The 15,875-nt window shown below is 40.2% G+C and overlaps 1 protein-coding gene across 2 annotated transcripts in view; it reads right to left on the bottom strand.

The window, feature by feature from the left end:
- Window positions 1-15,875, bottom strand: part of pdgfrb (platelet-derived growth factor receptor, beta polypeptide) — a 117,009-nt gene that overhangs the window by 42,240 nt on the left and 58,894 nt on the right. For both annotated transcript variants that reach the window (XM_088343889.1, XM_088343888.1), the window contains exons 2-7: window positions 11,721-11,836; window positions 8,529-8,834; window positions 7,390-7,647; window positions 7,185-7,315; window positions 5,739-5,904; window positions 2,859-3,039 (exon numbers count right to left, since the gene is read on the bottom strand). In XM_088343889.1, the coding sequence (XP_088200015.1) occupies window positions 2,859-3,039; window positions 5,739-5,904; window positions 7,185-7,315; window positions 7,390-7,647; window positions 8,529-8,834; window positions 11,721-11,763 (1,085 nt within the window). In that variant the 5' untranslated portion in view covers window positions 11,764-11,836. The remainder of the gene's footprint in view (window positions 1-2,858; window positions 3,040-5,738; window positions 5,905-7,184; window positions 7,316-7,389; window positions 7,648-8,528; window positions 8,835-11,720; window positions 11,837-15,875) is intronic.

Here is a 15,875-nt window from a genome sequence, read left to right as displayed (position 1 = left end):
GGTTCGCGCCCCGGCCGAGTCATTCCTAAGACTTAAAAAGTGGTCGGCGGCGCCCTCTGTTGGCTGCGGCTGCATCGGCTCGCTACAACGGGTCAGGTGCAATCGACATTTCGTTCTGTGTACATTGTTACACAGAATGACAATACAAGGAAATTATTATTATTATTATTATATGCAACTCCATCACCATCAGGACTTATATTTATAAAGAAAAAACTATGACCTCTCCTGGTAAGAATGTGAAGTACAAGTCTTAAGAGAGGGCTCTTGTTTAGAGTTCCTGTTATGGTGGCCAGATAAACCCCGGACACCATTCGAAGAGATCACGTTACACTCGGCCTTATCTCCCGATGACTGACGACAACTGCCTCGTCTCTTCTTCTTATCCTTGGATCGTTTCAACCTGTCGTCCTACTTTTGTCAGGCCCAGATTTTATTTTTGGGACTCGTTAGCTCACAGGTGTCAAAAGGCGGCCCGCGGGCCAGATCAGGCCCGCTAAGGGATTGAATCCGGCCCGCCAGACGACGCTGAGAGAAGCGCAAGAGAAAAACAAGCTGCGGGTTGAAATATGTCCACTTGATGTTGCCAAAGCCAGCTGCCTCCAACAAAGAAACTGTACTTGTATTTATATCTCTCTCTCCCTCTCTCTCTCTCTTTCCCTCTCTTTCTCTCTCTCTCTCTCTCTCTCTCTCTCACTTTCTGTGTCTCTCTTTTTCTCTTCCTTTGTTGCTCTTTGTCTCTTTCTGTGTCTTTTTACCTGTTTTGCTGTAACTTCCTTTTTTCATTTTCTCTCTTTCCTGTTTCTCTCTTCCTACCCTTCGCGCTTTCCTTTCTCTTTTTTTTCCTTCCTCTTTTCTCTCTCTCTCTCTTTCTTTTCCACCCCTTTTCTCCAACTCTCTGCCTCTTTCACTCTCTGTGTCTCTCTTTTTCTCTTCCTTTGTTGCTCTTTGTTTCTTTGTCTCTTTCTGTGTCTTTTTACCTGTTTTGCTGTAACTTCCTTTTTTCCTTTTCTCTCTTTCATGTTTCTCTCTTCCTACCCTTCGCGCTTTCCTTTCTCTTTTTTTTCCTTCCTCCTTCCTCTCTCTCTCTCTCTCTCTCTCTCTCTCTCTCTCTCTCTCTCTCTCTCTCTCTCTCTCTCTCTCTCTCTCTCTCTCTCTCTCTCTCTTTCTTTTCCACCCCTTTTCTCCAACTCTCTGTCTCTTTCACTCTCTGTGTCTCTCTTTTTCTCTTTATTTGTTGCTCTTTGTCTCTTTCTCTCTCAGGGTCTTTTTACCTCTTTTGCTCTAATTTCCTTTTTTCCTTTTCTCTCTTTTCTCTTTCTGTCTTCATACCCTTCGCGCTTTCTTTTCTCTCTTTCTGTCTTTTCTATATCTCTTTGGATTTCGTTCTTCCTCTCCCTTTCTTTTTCCCCCTCTCTCACGACACACACGGGCGGGGCCAATTGGGCACCACGGCAACCGTGATGCACACGGGCGCGGCCAATTGGGCACCACGGCAACCGTGACACTGCCTGTTTCTGATTATGTTTGAGTGGGGCCACATCTCATCTCATTGCAATTGAGTGTGTTTTATTTCCCTTTTTTCCTGGGTGCATAAGACATTACATTAAAACGAATGACTTCAATACCACATTATTTTCAGAAATAACAAGACCGATATTCAACTCTTGAGGAGTAACTCTTGGGTTCCAGCTTCTCTGAGTTAAATATCAAAGTGTCCTTGGGCGAGACACTGAACCCTTAATGCCCCAGACAAGCAGGTAGGCACTGAAGGATTTTATATTTTATTTATTTGACTCTAAGGGATTTCATACAATTTGATACAAGTTACATTCATTGAATGCAATGAAGATTTTTCACAGAGAAGGCTTAAGGTCAATGACAGGTCGCATCGTTCCGAATGCGAATGTTTTGTTTAGTTCTGTTGATAACAGGACTCTGACGAAGAAAGCCAGACGCACAAAGACGTCAGGCAAGATAAGCTCTGCAGATATGAGTTTTTTTAGACATTGCCACGCCTTTCGGCGAGGAGGTGGTGAAGCTGGCACCTGACCCGCCCCATGGGCTGAGCCGGCACGCCCCAAGCGAGGAGCCGACACCCTATACGTCTACTCTCCCGTTCTGGCTTACGACTCTGGCTTACGACTCGTTTCCGACCCCGACCGGTCAGTCTGCAAACCTCAGTGTATACAAGGCAAGCCTTTTTCGACCCTGACTCCCGCCTGTCCCGTCTTTGCTCCCGTCTGTCTCTGACCATGGGATGAGTCGGCACGCCCCATGCGAGGAGCCGACACCCTAGCTTGTGAAAAGAACTTCAGAAGACAGAACTTCAGAAGACGGAAGGAAGAAGATCGATCGCGAGGGACAATCGAAAAGGACAACATTTACAATATTTCGGCTAATCTGATGGAAATACTTTAAGAAAAAATAAATCTGCCCCCGTGTGGAAATGCCGGTCATATTTTCCCAAAAAAGAAAAGAGCATGCATTGTTGGGTAACTCATTCGAACGTTTTGGTAAACGTTTAATTCCCAACAGCACCTTTCATGACAATCGTCGCTATCGGTGTGTGAGTGTGTGTGTGTGTGTGTGTGTGTGTGTGAATGGGTAAGTGTGAAGCACATTGTAGAGTGCTTTACAAACTCTTCAGTGACTTGAAAAGCTCTATATAAATGCAAACCATTTGCCATTTAGCGGATGTTTGAGGAGGGCCGCGTCTCATTTTAAACGGATTCAGTGTTTTATTGCCCTTTTTTGCTGACGATAAGAAACGATAAGGCAAAGGAAAAGCGGCACTTCGCAGTTGAGAAATAAGGTATTTAGCATCGGCCCCAAGTTGTCTGTCCCCCCTGTCCTACCTGATCTCATGTTCTTGTCTGTCCAGGATGAATTTGTCCCCCCGGATGGCCGTCCCGTCTTTGCTCCAGGTCACCCGAGGGGCCGGGTAGGCCTCCACCTCCACCCTCAGCTCCACGTTTTCTTGCAACTCGGCCGTCACCCGACGCTTCTCGGACGGGTGCAAAGAAACAAAGCCCCGTTCTGGAAAGAGTTTATTTTTAGATATATATATATATTAACTTGAGGTTGACGCTTAAACCCCTTTGTTTCCCACCGAAAAATACAAAACAGGGGGGGTCGGGAGCAGGAAGCTTGGAGGTAGGAGTTATTTGAAGCTTTCATAAACACGACACAGCTGGCTGCAGATAGAATAAGCGAGCGCTAAACCCCAAAAGACAAAAACAGGGTCAAATTTGCGGTGCTCTTCACTCTGCTCAGGGCCTCACACATGGCAGCTCTTGTTGCCATAGCAACTCTCAATAACATACTATATATATATATATATGATCACCTATGCCCACTCATTTGGCGCCAATCGCCGCGGGTTCTGATTGGCTCCCTGTCACTATTTGAAGCCAGTCCTGTCTGTCCCCTGTTGTCAGTCCGTCTGCGAACCTCAGTGAATACTAGGCAAGCCTTTTTCGACCCTGACTCCCACCTGTTTTTCGGTCCCGTCAGTCCCCCGGCTTCGACCTGTCATTGATCCTGACCACGTCTACTCTCCCGTCCCAGCTCACGACCTCTTTTTGTCCCCGACTACATCTGCTCTCCTGTTCTGGCTTACGACCCGTTTCCGACCCCGACCAGTCAGTCTGCAAACCTCTGTGTATACAAGGCAAACGTTTTTTGACCCTGACTCCCAACTGTCCCGTTTTTGCTCCCGTCTGTCTCCAGCGACGACCTGTTTTGATCCTGACCACGTCTGCTCTCCCATTCTGGGTTACGACTCATTTCCGACCCTGACCAGTCAGTCTGCAAACCTCTGTGTGTACAAGGCAAGCCTTTTTCGACCCTGACTCCCACCTGTCCCGTCTTTGCTCCCGTCTGTCTCTGACCTGTTTTGATCCTGACCACGTCTGTTCACCCGTCCCGGCTTATGACTTCTTTTTATACCCGACTGCGTCTACTCTCCCGTTTTGGCTTAAGACTCATTTCCGACCACGCCTCGCTCTCCCAGTCCCGGCTACAGACCCGTTTTTCCGTTCCTGACACCGCCACCGCTCGCTACAGAAGATCCACTTCCGTGTTCAGGCGCTGCCCTTCCTCTTTCTTTCAATAATATTGTGAGAAAACGTTACGCGCTTGGGTCTACCCTGTGTGCTGATTTTGACACTCAAAGGCTCACTAAATAAATTGTAAGTGTACTTTCTGATCACCAGAAAATAACTTTGTTTATTTAGATTTTTCTCAACAGGTGGAAACATTTGTTGGCCTGGAGAGGGATGGGCACCGCCGGGCTGTACTTGCCCAAGACACACCGCAGGAAATCGTGAGCCTACAGCCCGTGTGGTTAAAGGAATATAAATATAAATGAATAATTTCCCGGTATTTATTGAGTTACTCCTTACTTAAAGGGACAGTGTACAAATCTCTCTTTTCTTTCTGTTCCACTGTCTTTCTCTTCCTCACTCATTCACACTTTATCCCTTTCTCTATATTTACGTCTTTTATTTTCCTCAGTCTTTTTTTCTCTTTTTATTCATTTCATTCTCTCTCTTTCTCTCATTTCTTTCTTTCTGTATCTCTCTCTTTTTCCATTCTGTCTTTTTTGCACTCTCTTTTTTCTCTCACTATCTTTTGGTCTCTCTTTTCACTCTCGTTCTCTATTCTCTCATTCTCTGTATTGTCTTAATCTGTTCTCTCTCTTTTTTATCACTTCCTCTTGTTCTCTTTTTCTTTATTTTCTTCCTGTCATTCATTCGTTCTCGCCCTCTTGTTCTCTCTCTTGTCCTCTTGCTCTCTTTCTCTCTTTTCTTTCTATTCCGCTATCTCTCTCTTCTTTCTTTTGCTATATATTTCTCTTTCTCACTCATTCACACTTTTCTCCCTTTCTTTATATTTACATCATTTATTTTAATTGTTCTTTTTTCCCAATTACACTCCTTTTCCCTCTCTTTTTATTCATTTCATTCTCTTTCTCTCATTTCTTTCTTTCTGTATGTCTCTCTGTTTTCATTCTGTCTTTTTTGCACTCTCCTTTTTTATCTCACTCTCTTTTGTTCTCTCTCTCTTTCACTCTTTTTCTCTATTCCACTTTCTCTGTTCTCTCTTAATATGTTCTCTCTCTTTTCTTTCTATTCCACTATCTCTCTCTTCCTCACTCATTCACACTTTTATCCCTTTCTCTATATTTACGTCTTTTATTTTCTTTGTTCTTTTTTCTCAATGACACTCTTTTCCTCACTCTTTTTTTCATTTCATTCTTTCTCTTTCTCTCATTTCTTTCTTTCTGTCTGTCTCTCTTTTTTCTCTCACTCTCCTTTGTTCTGTCTCTCTTTCACTCTCTTTCTCTATTCTCTCTGTTCTCAATTTGTTCTCTCTCTTTTTTATCACTTCCTCTTGTTTTCTTTTTCTTTCTTATTTTCTTCCTGTCTTTCATTATTTCTCTCTCTCTTGTTCTCTTTCTCTCTTTTCTTTCTATTGCACTGTTGTGCGTTGTTTTCTCTCTCTTTAACTCTCTTTTTTTCTCTTTTTTTTCCAAAAAACCCATTTAGTATAAATATAAGTTTTTGTATTCTCAAGGGCATCCCTGGCGTGCCCACGGTTTATTTCACACATGCACTTTTCCAGCAAGTGAAATAAATACAAGAGTTCTTAATTTCTTTCTCCGGAGTGGACATAATAAGCACTCTCCCTTGCGAAAATAATCCGTCCCGGCGGTGTTTATGACGCGTTCATACCGAGCACTGTGACGTGGACGCCGGCGGAGGCGGTCTGGTCCCGGACCCCCTCGTGGACGCGGCAGACGTATTTTCCGCCGAGGGCCAAAGTGGCCTCGGGAAAAATCAGGCAGGACCTCATCTGCATGGCCGACAGCACGTCCGTTAGCGGCTCCGTCTGGGCTGCCTGCGGGCGAGGCTTTATTAGTCAACATCTGGACGGGGGAGGAAAAGGAGCGGCGCTGATTACATGGTGGGGAAAAAACACCCTGGTGGGTCTGGAGTTTGCCAGAGAGCAATGGGATGATCCAAATGAGTTCTGGGACAATGTTTGGAGAAGGAAAAATACGAAACACTGAAGGTTTTCTAGAGGACTCTTGGGTGATCCAGAGGACCAAGGAGAATGTACTTTGGTCTGATCAAATCAAAAGAGAACTTTTTGGTACGGACACAACTCTGGTTTGGAGGAGAGAGAATACTTAACACAACTCTATCGAGACATCTGTCTAGACATCCATCCATCCATCTATCCATCCATGCAGATATCCATCTATCCATCCATCCATCCATCCATCCATCTATCTAGACATCTATCTATCCATCCATCCATCTATCTATCCATCCATCTATCTAGACATCCATCCATCCATCTATCCATCCATGCAGATATCCATATATCCATCCATCTATCTAAACATCTATCTAGACATCCATCTATCCATCCATCCATCCATCCATCCATCCATCCATCCATCCATCTATCTAAACATCTATCTAGAGATCTATCTAGACATCTATCTATCCATCTATCCATCTATCCATCCATCTATCTATCTATCCATCCATCTATCCATCCATCCATCCATCCATCTATCTAGACATCTATCTATCCATCCACCCATCTATCTATCCATCCATCTATCTAGACATCCATCCATCCATCTATCCATCCATGCAGATATCCATCCATCCATCCATCTATCTAAACATCTATCTAGAGATCTATCTAGACATCTATCTATCCATCTATCCATCCATCTATCTATCTATCCATCCATCTAGACATCCATCCATCCATCCATCCATCTGGACATCCATCTAGACATCTATCTATCTATCTATCCATCCATCTAGACATCTATCTATCTAGACATCTATCTATCTATCTATCTATCTATCTATCTATCTATCTATCTATCTATCTATCTATCTATCTATCTATCTATCTATCTATCTATCTATCTATCTATCTATCTATCTATCTATCTATCTATCTATCTATCTATCTATCTATCTATCTATCTATCTATCTATCTATCTATCTATCTATCTATCTATCTATCTATCTATCTATCTATCTAAAGACGAAGGCCAGTTCCGGCATCTTGATTTGATTTTTGCGGTGTTACAAGGGAAGTTGTGAAGAAAAGCTCTTCTTCTTCTTCTTCTTGTTCTCCGCCTCCTCACCTCTGCGCTGGGGACGTCCCAGGAGAAATAGACCAGCTCGGCTCCGTGCACGGTGCAGTTGACGGTCAGGGGCTCTCCTCGCTTCAGGACCGTCTTTGAGGCGTTGACGTAGGCGTCGATGGCCTCCGGGACTGAGGAGGAAGTCGGACAAGATTTTAAGACGGGAAGCCGAAAGTCCGGTAGGCTTCAGATGGCGTCCACCCACCGAAGATACTGAAAACGAAGAACGCTTGGGACTCCTTCACCTCGCCCCGGAAGGAACCCCGACACACGTAGGTCCGGTCTTCCAGGGCGGCGGTGAAACCTTCGCTGGGGACGTAGCGTCCCTCGACCGGGAGGTCGGTCTCCTTCTCGTGGAGGGACACGCTGATGTTGGGGTTGGTGACCACGCATGGGATGGTGGTCAGCTCGCTGGTCTTGCTCAGCATGCCGTGGGCGCTCTCCACGAACCAGATTTCGGGGTCTGTGGACAGACAAAGTCTCGGTGTTTGATCGTACCAAACCGGGGGACGTTTGAGAACTTCTCAGATCAAACTGAGAGAAACGCAACGCAAGTGGGTCTCGTCTCCGTTCTGGTCCTGACATCGGGTTGTTTTGTTCGGTGGGTTGTTTTTCGTTTTGGACGGTTTTGTTTTCTCTCTCGATTCTGTTTTGTTCTGGGTCGTTTTGCTTTTGTTTTAGGGTGCTTTTCCCTTTCCCTTCCTGTTCTTTTTTCCAATCGCACTATTTTCCCCTCTCTTTTTATTTATTTCATTCTTTCGCTTTCTCTCATTTCTTTCTTTCTCAATGTCTCTCGTTTTTCATCCGCACTCTCTTTTTTCTCACACTTTTTGGTTCTCCCTCTCTTTCACTCCATCTATTCTATCTTTCTCTGTTCTCTCTTACTCTACTCTCTCTTTTTTATCACTTCATCTTGTTCTCTTTCTTATTTTCTTCCTGTCTTTCATTCTTTCTCTCTCTTGTCCTCTTTCTATCTTCAATCTACTAGTCCGGCCTCCGTGAGAGTTTTTTTCTACCATGTGCCAAAATGAGTGATGATGAGCTAGTGGGGATATACAAGAGGGGCAGAAAAGCTACAAAAATGTTTGGTCTGTAATCTATTATTGTCATTTATCTTTCATTCAAATAAATTATATTGTTAAATAAATAAATAAATCATAAGTGGATTAGTCTTTCAAAAGTACTTTAAAGGAAGTCATTGAATGCATCATTGGATACATGAACTCATGAAAGGATGTATAAGGAGGAGGTAGAGTTCTCCATCTATCCTCTCAGAGTCAGGTGGAGATAATTGATTTTTGAGATTTCCATCTTCAAGGTTCTTGTATCGGAAGAGTTCCAAACCTGGTACGAAGATCTCCACCTCCTCCTTTTCTCCGGTTTTCTTCTCCAGGCAGCGATACACGCCAGTGTGCTTCCAGCTGACGTCCCGCAAACTCAAAGAACCGGACCCGTCCGCGTTTTGCACCGTCCCGTAGCCGTTCTCTCCGTCCCGTCCCCGTTCCACCTGGAAATACGGAACGTCGTCCCTCTTCAACTCCCAGCCGGTCGGCCCGGAACCCGAACAGGTGAGCGTGAGGGAGGAGCCCCCGGCCAGGATGCGGGGACCCCCCGCCGGCCGGATCTCCAGGCAGTCGACGTCGAAGAGAGCTGGGGATGATATGACGAGGTTAAAGGTCACGGGGACGGGAGGGGGGGGTCGGGGTCGGAGGTTAAGTCAACGGGGGGACCCGGATCCTGTTTCGCTTGTGGGGAGGATTGAAACAAAGACAGGTCAGCGGTATTGTGTGTCCATAAAATGTAAACAAGGGGTCCCCAACTCAATTGAGTGGGGGGACGCCGGAGCTGGGGTCCAGGTGAGTTTGGGCCCAAATCGGGTTTTTTAAAAAAAAAAAATCAATCAGGAATAAATGAATGCAGAATTTACACCGAAGGGACAGTGTGTATTATCTGAGCACTAGATGTCGCTTTATTGTGCCGTGCAACCTAAAACGAGTGCTAAAAAGAAGAAAAGCAAACTAGAGAGAGTTAAAATAACCCAACCACAACATTTTCCTTTCTTATTTTGCCCAGCCTTTTACAAAGAAAGAAAAAAAGGGGGGGAAAAGACCAAGGGGTAAAGGAAAAAACAAAGAAAAAAGATGGAAGAAAAGGAAAAAAGACAAAGAAAGAAGAAAAGGGAAAACCAAAAGAGAAAAAAAGTTGTTTTTGGGATACCTGTAGCAGCAAGATGGCCGACAATGATGTCAGCTCCATTTAAGTGACCCTAATGTTATGTAAAATACCTATGAGTATTTTAAAACACAGATGTTTCTTTCATAGTACTTTTGCTTATTTTTTAAATCAGTATTTTTTTTGTGTGTGTGATTTATATTTTTCCACCAGATGGCGCTTAATAATACACACTCTCTCTTTAGACTTTCTTTTTAAGTCCGGGGACCTAAACCATCACCCCAAGAGCCGCAATTGGCCCGGAGTATGGGCCCCCTGCTGTCATTTTTTCTTAATAGCAGTTAATGGATTTTTCAATTCAGAATATTCAAATATTCAGAATAAATATCCATAAAACCTATAAATAACTCAATGTAAACATTTACAAAATTTTATGAAGAAACCCCCATTTTATATAGGATAGAGGAGAATGGATCGTGGCTGCATGAGAGCAGTTCATTTTATGCAAAAACAAAGAAAAAACAGCTGCCAGCTTCAACAAAACTGCCCACCAATAGTCAACCGGGGATAATGGATCATGGACGCAGAGGTGGTGTTCATTTTAAGCAAAAAGAACGAGAAAAGAATGCTAGCATGCATGACAAAAATGTCTTCTCTTGGCCCACGCTCTGTGAAATAGTAGACTTGGGATAATGGATCTCAGCCAAAATAGTTCATTTCAGGCAGGCCACGATGGCATGCTTCAGCCGAACCACAAAACAAAACATCGCTCTGCCTGCCCCTGGTGTCAACAATTGTTGACCGGGAATAAAGGATTTATAAATACACTACTAAAAATACTACTAATATACTACAAAAATATGTCTCTAGAAATACTAAAGAAATACTATGGAAATACGAAAAAACTATTACTACAAAAATACTACAGTAAAATGGCATAAAGACAACAGAAATACTACAAAAATACTAAAAAAAAATGATACTATGGACATCCTACAAAAAACGCTACTTTGAAAATCCTAAGATAATACTTCTACAGAAATACTTCAAATATACCACTTCAGTAATATTAAACTAAAAATATTATGAAAAAATTGTGACAGAAATATTACAAAAATAGAACAAAAATGCTACAAAAATACTACAGAAATATGACAAAAATACAACAAAAATACAACTGCAGAAGTACTACAAATATACCACTGCATTATTGATACAATAAGAAATACTACAAAAATACTCCAGATATATTACAAAAATATTACTTTAGAAATACTAAATAAATAGTACTACAAAAATACTGCACTAAAATGATATAAATACAACATAAATTCTACAAAAATACTACAAAATACTCCTTTGGACATACTACAAAATATGTTACTATGAAAATAATAAAATAATACTTCTACAGAAATATTTCAAAATACCACTTCAGTAATATTATGATATAAAAATGATAGTACAAAATGTGATGACGAAAATACTACAAAAATGCTGCAGAAATACTAGAATCACGAAAAAAATATGACAGAAATATTACAAAAATGGAACAAAAATCGTACAAAAATACTACAAATATACAACAAATATACAACTGCAGAAATACAACAAATATACCACAGAATTATTAATACAATAAGAAATACTACAAAAATACTCCAGAATAGTACACGAATATGACTATAGAAATACTAAAGAAATACTACTACAAAAATACTACAGTAAAATGACATAAAGACAACAGAAATACTGCAGTAACACTACTGCAAAAAAACCTAAAAAATACTACTAAAGATTTTCTACAAAAAAATGTTACTATAGAAATACTAAAGAAATACTACTACAAAAATACTACAGTAAAATGACATAAAGACAACAGAAATACTGCAGTAACACTACTGCAAAAAAACCTAAAAAATACTACTAAAGATATTCTACAAAAAAAATGTTACTATAGAAATACTAAAGAAATACTACTACAAAAATACTACAGTAAAATGACATAAAGACAACAGAAATACTGCAATAATACTACTGCAAAAAAAAAAAAATACTACAAAAAAAATGTTACTATAGAAATACTAAAATAATGCCTCTACAGAAATACAACAAAAATACAAATCCAATAATACTAATACTACTATGAAATGTGGTGACAAAAATACTACAATAATGCTGCAGAAATACTAGAAAAATACTGCTACACTAATAACACAAAAATACCACTGCAGTAGTAAAATAATACGAAAATAATACAAAATTCGACTAAGGAAAAACTTTAGAAATACAACTAGGTTTATTCAAAAAGACTACTATGGCTATACTACAGTAATAGTAGAGAAATACTTGTTGGGTTCTCACCTGTGAGGGCCAAAGGAAGGAGGAAGACGCTGCCGGGCCTCATGGCGGAAGCGCTCTCAATTTCCCAGAAACAAATAGGTTCCGAAGACCGGGTCAAACCCTTTGAACTCTTTACGCTGTCGAATGAGAAAAAAAAAAAGGTCTTTTAGCGTGTTAGCGTTAACCTCCTAGCATGAGTCCGCCAACTTTGACCTCACCGGATCCGCTTCCCATCGTAGACGATGACAGGCGGAACAACGAGCCGCTTTTCTTTTCTTTTCTATTTTTTATTATTAGAATGAAAATCAAAACATAAAAAAGAATGAATATTTAAAAAATATTGAAAAATGTTAAAAAAAAATTTAATATATTAATTGAATATTAATTTAATTTCAAATTCCAACATATTTAGACATATTTTATAAAACGTCAAATGTCATTTAAGAAAATATTAAAATAATTTAAAGGATACATTTTTCTTTTTTTTTTTTTTTACTTAAAACATTTTTTTGCTTCATAAAAACAATTACAAATTTAAGTAAATAAAAATAGATTAAGAATACCTATGAATTCAAAAATGATCCTACCTATATATGTTTATAAATAAATAAAAAATATTTAATAATATTAATATTTTAAATAATAAACGCAATTTTAAAAATATGAAAATTGAACACCCAATTTGTATACATATACAATAAATATATATTTTTAAAGATATTAAATTTAAAAAAAGGAGAAATAAAATAAAAACTTCTATACTTGACACATTTTGAATCAAAAACCTTACACATTTTTTATATCTTTATATGCATCCTTTTATTTAAAGTTTTACCTCGCTATTTTGAATATTTCTATTGTCTCTTATAGATAGATAGATGGTTGTCTAGATAGATGTCTAGATAGATAAATAGATAGATGTCAAGATAGATAGATGTCAGATAGATAGATGTCTAGATGTCTAGATAGATAGATGTCTAGATGTCTAGATAGATAGATAGATAGATAGATAGATAGATAGATAGATAGATAGATAGATAGATAGATAGATAGATAGATAGATCGATAGATTTAAGAGAGGGGTCTAGATAGATAGATAGATAGATAGATAGATAGATAGATAGATAGATAGATAGATAGATAGATAGATAGATAGATAGATAGATAGATAGATAGATAGACGGATAGACGGATAGATGTCTAGATCGATAGATTTAAGAGAGAGGTCTAGATTGATAGATGTCTAGATAGATGTCTAGATGTCTAGATAGATAGATAGATAGATAGATAGATAGATAGATAGATAGACGGATAGATGTCTAGATCGATAGATTTAAGAGAGAGGTCTAGATTGATAGATGTCTAGATAGATGTCTAGATAGATAGATAGATAGATGTCTAGATAGATAGATAGATAGATAGATTTCTAGATAGATAGATTTCTAGATAGATAGATTTCTAGATAGATAGATAGATAGATAGACGGATAGATGTCTAGATCGATAGATTTAAGAGAGAGGTCTAGATTGATAGATGTCTAGATAGATGTCTAGATGTCTAGATGTCTAGATAGATAGATAGATAGATAGATAGATAGATAGATAGATAGATAGATAGATAGATAGATAGATAGATAGATAGATAGATAGATAGATAGATAGATAGATAGATAGATAGATAGATGTCTAGATGTCTAGATGTCTAGATAGATAGATAGATAGATAGATAGATAGATAGATAGATAGATAGATAGATTTCTAGATAGATAGATTTCTAGATAGATAGATTTCTAGATAGATAGATAGATAGATAGATAGCTAGATAGATAGATTAGTTTGGATTAGATTAGATTAGATTAGATTAGATTGGATTAGATTGGATTCGATTGGAATAGATAGATACTTGATTCATCCCCGGAGGGAAATGAACACTTCCAGCAGTATCCTTGTGTTGAAAATAATAATAATAAAATCAAAGACATAGAATAGAAAAATAGCCAATATAACGTTTTGCTATAGAGTATTTCAATAGTGCTGCGGAAAATACACTGTCATAAAAATAGGGTCATATGCAAATGTGGGGGTGGGGTTTCATGTGGGCTTTGACTCCCCCGGGTGGAGTTCAAGAGCCTCATGGCATGAGGAAGAAATGATCTCCTCAATCTGTCCGCGGAAGAAGAGCACAAGAGCACATTCGACGATAAAATCGTAAGTGGTGAAATTTTGCGGTGGACCCAAACGTAGAAAGCAGGGAAAGGCAAGGTGCTCAAAAATAAGTGGAATTTTCTGAATCGGAAAAGAGAAAAACAAACCGCGGAAAGCAGGATAAACTGAAAATAGAGGTGACAATGAAAAACTAAGATGACTTGACAACGTGTGCTCTCCAAAATGTCCTTATGTAGGCTCAGGCTATTAAGGGACAGAAGTTATTGGACACAGATTGTAAAACCGAATAAGCGCCCTCTGGTGGACGGAGGCACACCAGACCCGAACAGAAAGTTGATTAAAAAAACCAAAAAAAATCTCAGCGGTGCTCCCCGATGCCAGTTCTGTTCCATGCCCCGCTGCACTAGAACAGAGCGCTAGTATCCTAATTTGTTCTTGTTCATTCCTCGTCATGGTTTGCCTCCCCAACAATTGGGTCTCTTAATGAATACATCCGACAGCGCTTGATTTTAGCCAATCAGAACGCAGGGTTCATGGCTGCCCATTGAGGTCGTCCATCTTTCTATCACATGTGATGATGATCCACCAGTTGTACAGTTCTACTTCAACTTATGAATTTCTGGTAGAAGCTTTGTAACCTGAAACATTTGTTAGAAGTTTGTTTTGTGTCAAAAATGGTTGGACGAATGTGTCTGGGACACTTGTAACGTTGGGCAGACGTATCCGGAACTTGAGAATAAAAGAAGAAAAAAGACAAGGAAAAAAGAAGTACAATGCTAAGGAAAAATAATTGAGAAAAAAATGAAAAGAAAGAAGAAGATAAAAACCTAGGGAAAAAAGACACGATTTAGGGGTGTCTTCTATCACTTTTGTATTCTGAGTACAGGGCGACTTGCTTCCTGCGTCCAGCTGTTACGTTTTTCTTTTTGTTCCCTATTTACTTTTTTCCCTTTGTTTCTTTCTTTTTTTTCTGGCTTTTTTCTGAAATTGTCCTTCTTTTTTTTCTCTTTTCACTACTTTTTCATTTTGGTATTTTTTTCTTTTTCGTTCTATTCCCCCCTCTTTTAAGTCATTTTGTGCACAATTTTACATCATATTTGGTCATGTAGGGATGAAAGAAGCAAAAAAAAACCCAGAAGAGCCGTATAGGACCCGAAAAAGCCGGTTCCTTTGAGTGAGCCGAGCCGAAGAAGCCGGTTCTCGAAAAACTCGACTGACTTTACTCCACTTCGTTCTACTTCAACATTGACTTCAAAATACCGCATTCAGAACACAGCGTCAGGGGAACCCGTGTGTTTTTACCTTCATGCACTGTAACTTTGACTTCATTCGCTTCTTAATTAGCAAATTGGAGCCCTGATTTTTGTGAGCCGGCTCGATTTTCTTGTGCGCGGAAAAGCTCTGGGTGGTGCGCAATTGCCATCACACGCAGTTTAGAGGGAACGTTGATAATAAGTCCTAAATGATACAGCTATGCTATCAGGAATAGAGACCAAACAGTCTCTTTCTGTTGTTTCAACCGCTCTATTTGCTCATCGTTTAATACAGGGATACAGGACTCTTTCGGATCCATTCATCGGGTAGGCATTCACGTGAGCGCGGTCCGAACAAGCTCTTTCAATAACGACCGGACTCTTTCCTAGTTTCAGTAAATCGTGACGAGCGCTATCGTCAAGAGTTCCAAAGTGTTCAGTCAGAGTAGTGGGGGGGCGAGCGGGCGGGGTTGTTGATGTTATGGGCTCAAGGCCCGCGGAACAAAACAGGGACGTCTGGAAACGGTTAAGGATGCATCCCTGCTAGCGTGCACGCTAAATAGCTGGGAAAGAGAGAGGGGGCGGAAGACGGGGCCTTGGGAACGTCCAGGGTGGAGGAGGAGACCCCCGAAAAACAGAGTCCGATCCATCAAAGGCGCTCGATTCGCTCGGACGCGACATGATTTAAACGGGAAGACGGGAAAAAAACTTTAGGATGATACACAGACGGTCGAAATACTTCTAATTTTAGATGAGTT

This window comes from Urocampus carinirostris, chromosome 9 (genome assembly GCF_059441175.1).
Source record: "Urocampus carinirostris isolate Australia breed hairy pipefish chromosome 9, RoL_Ucar_1.0, whole genome shotgun sequence".
In the NCBI taxonomy this organism is placed as follows: Eukaryota; Metazoa; Chordata; class Actinopteri; order Syngnathiformes; family Syngnathidae; genus Urocampus; species Urocampus carinirostris.
This window is presented reverse-complemented; position numbering and strand designations above follow the sequence as displayed.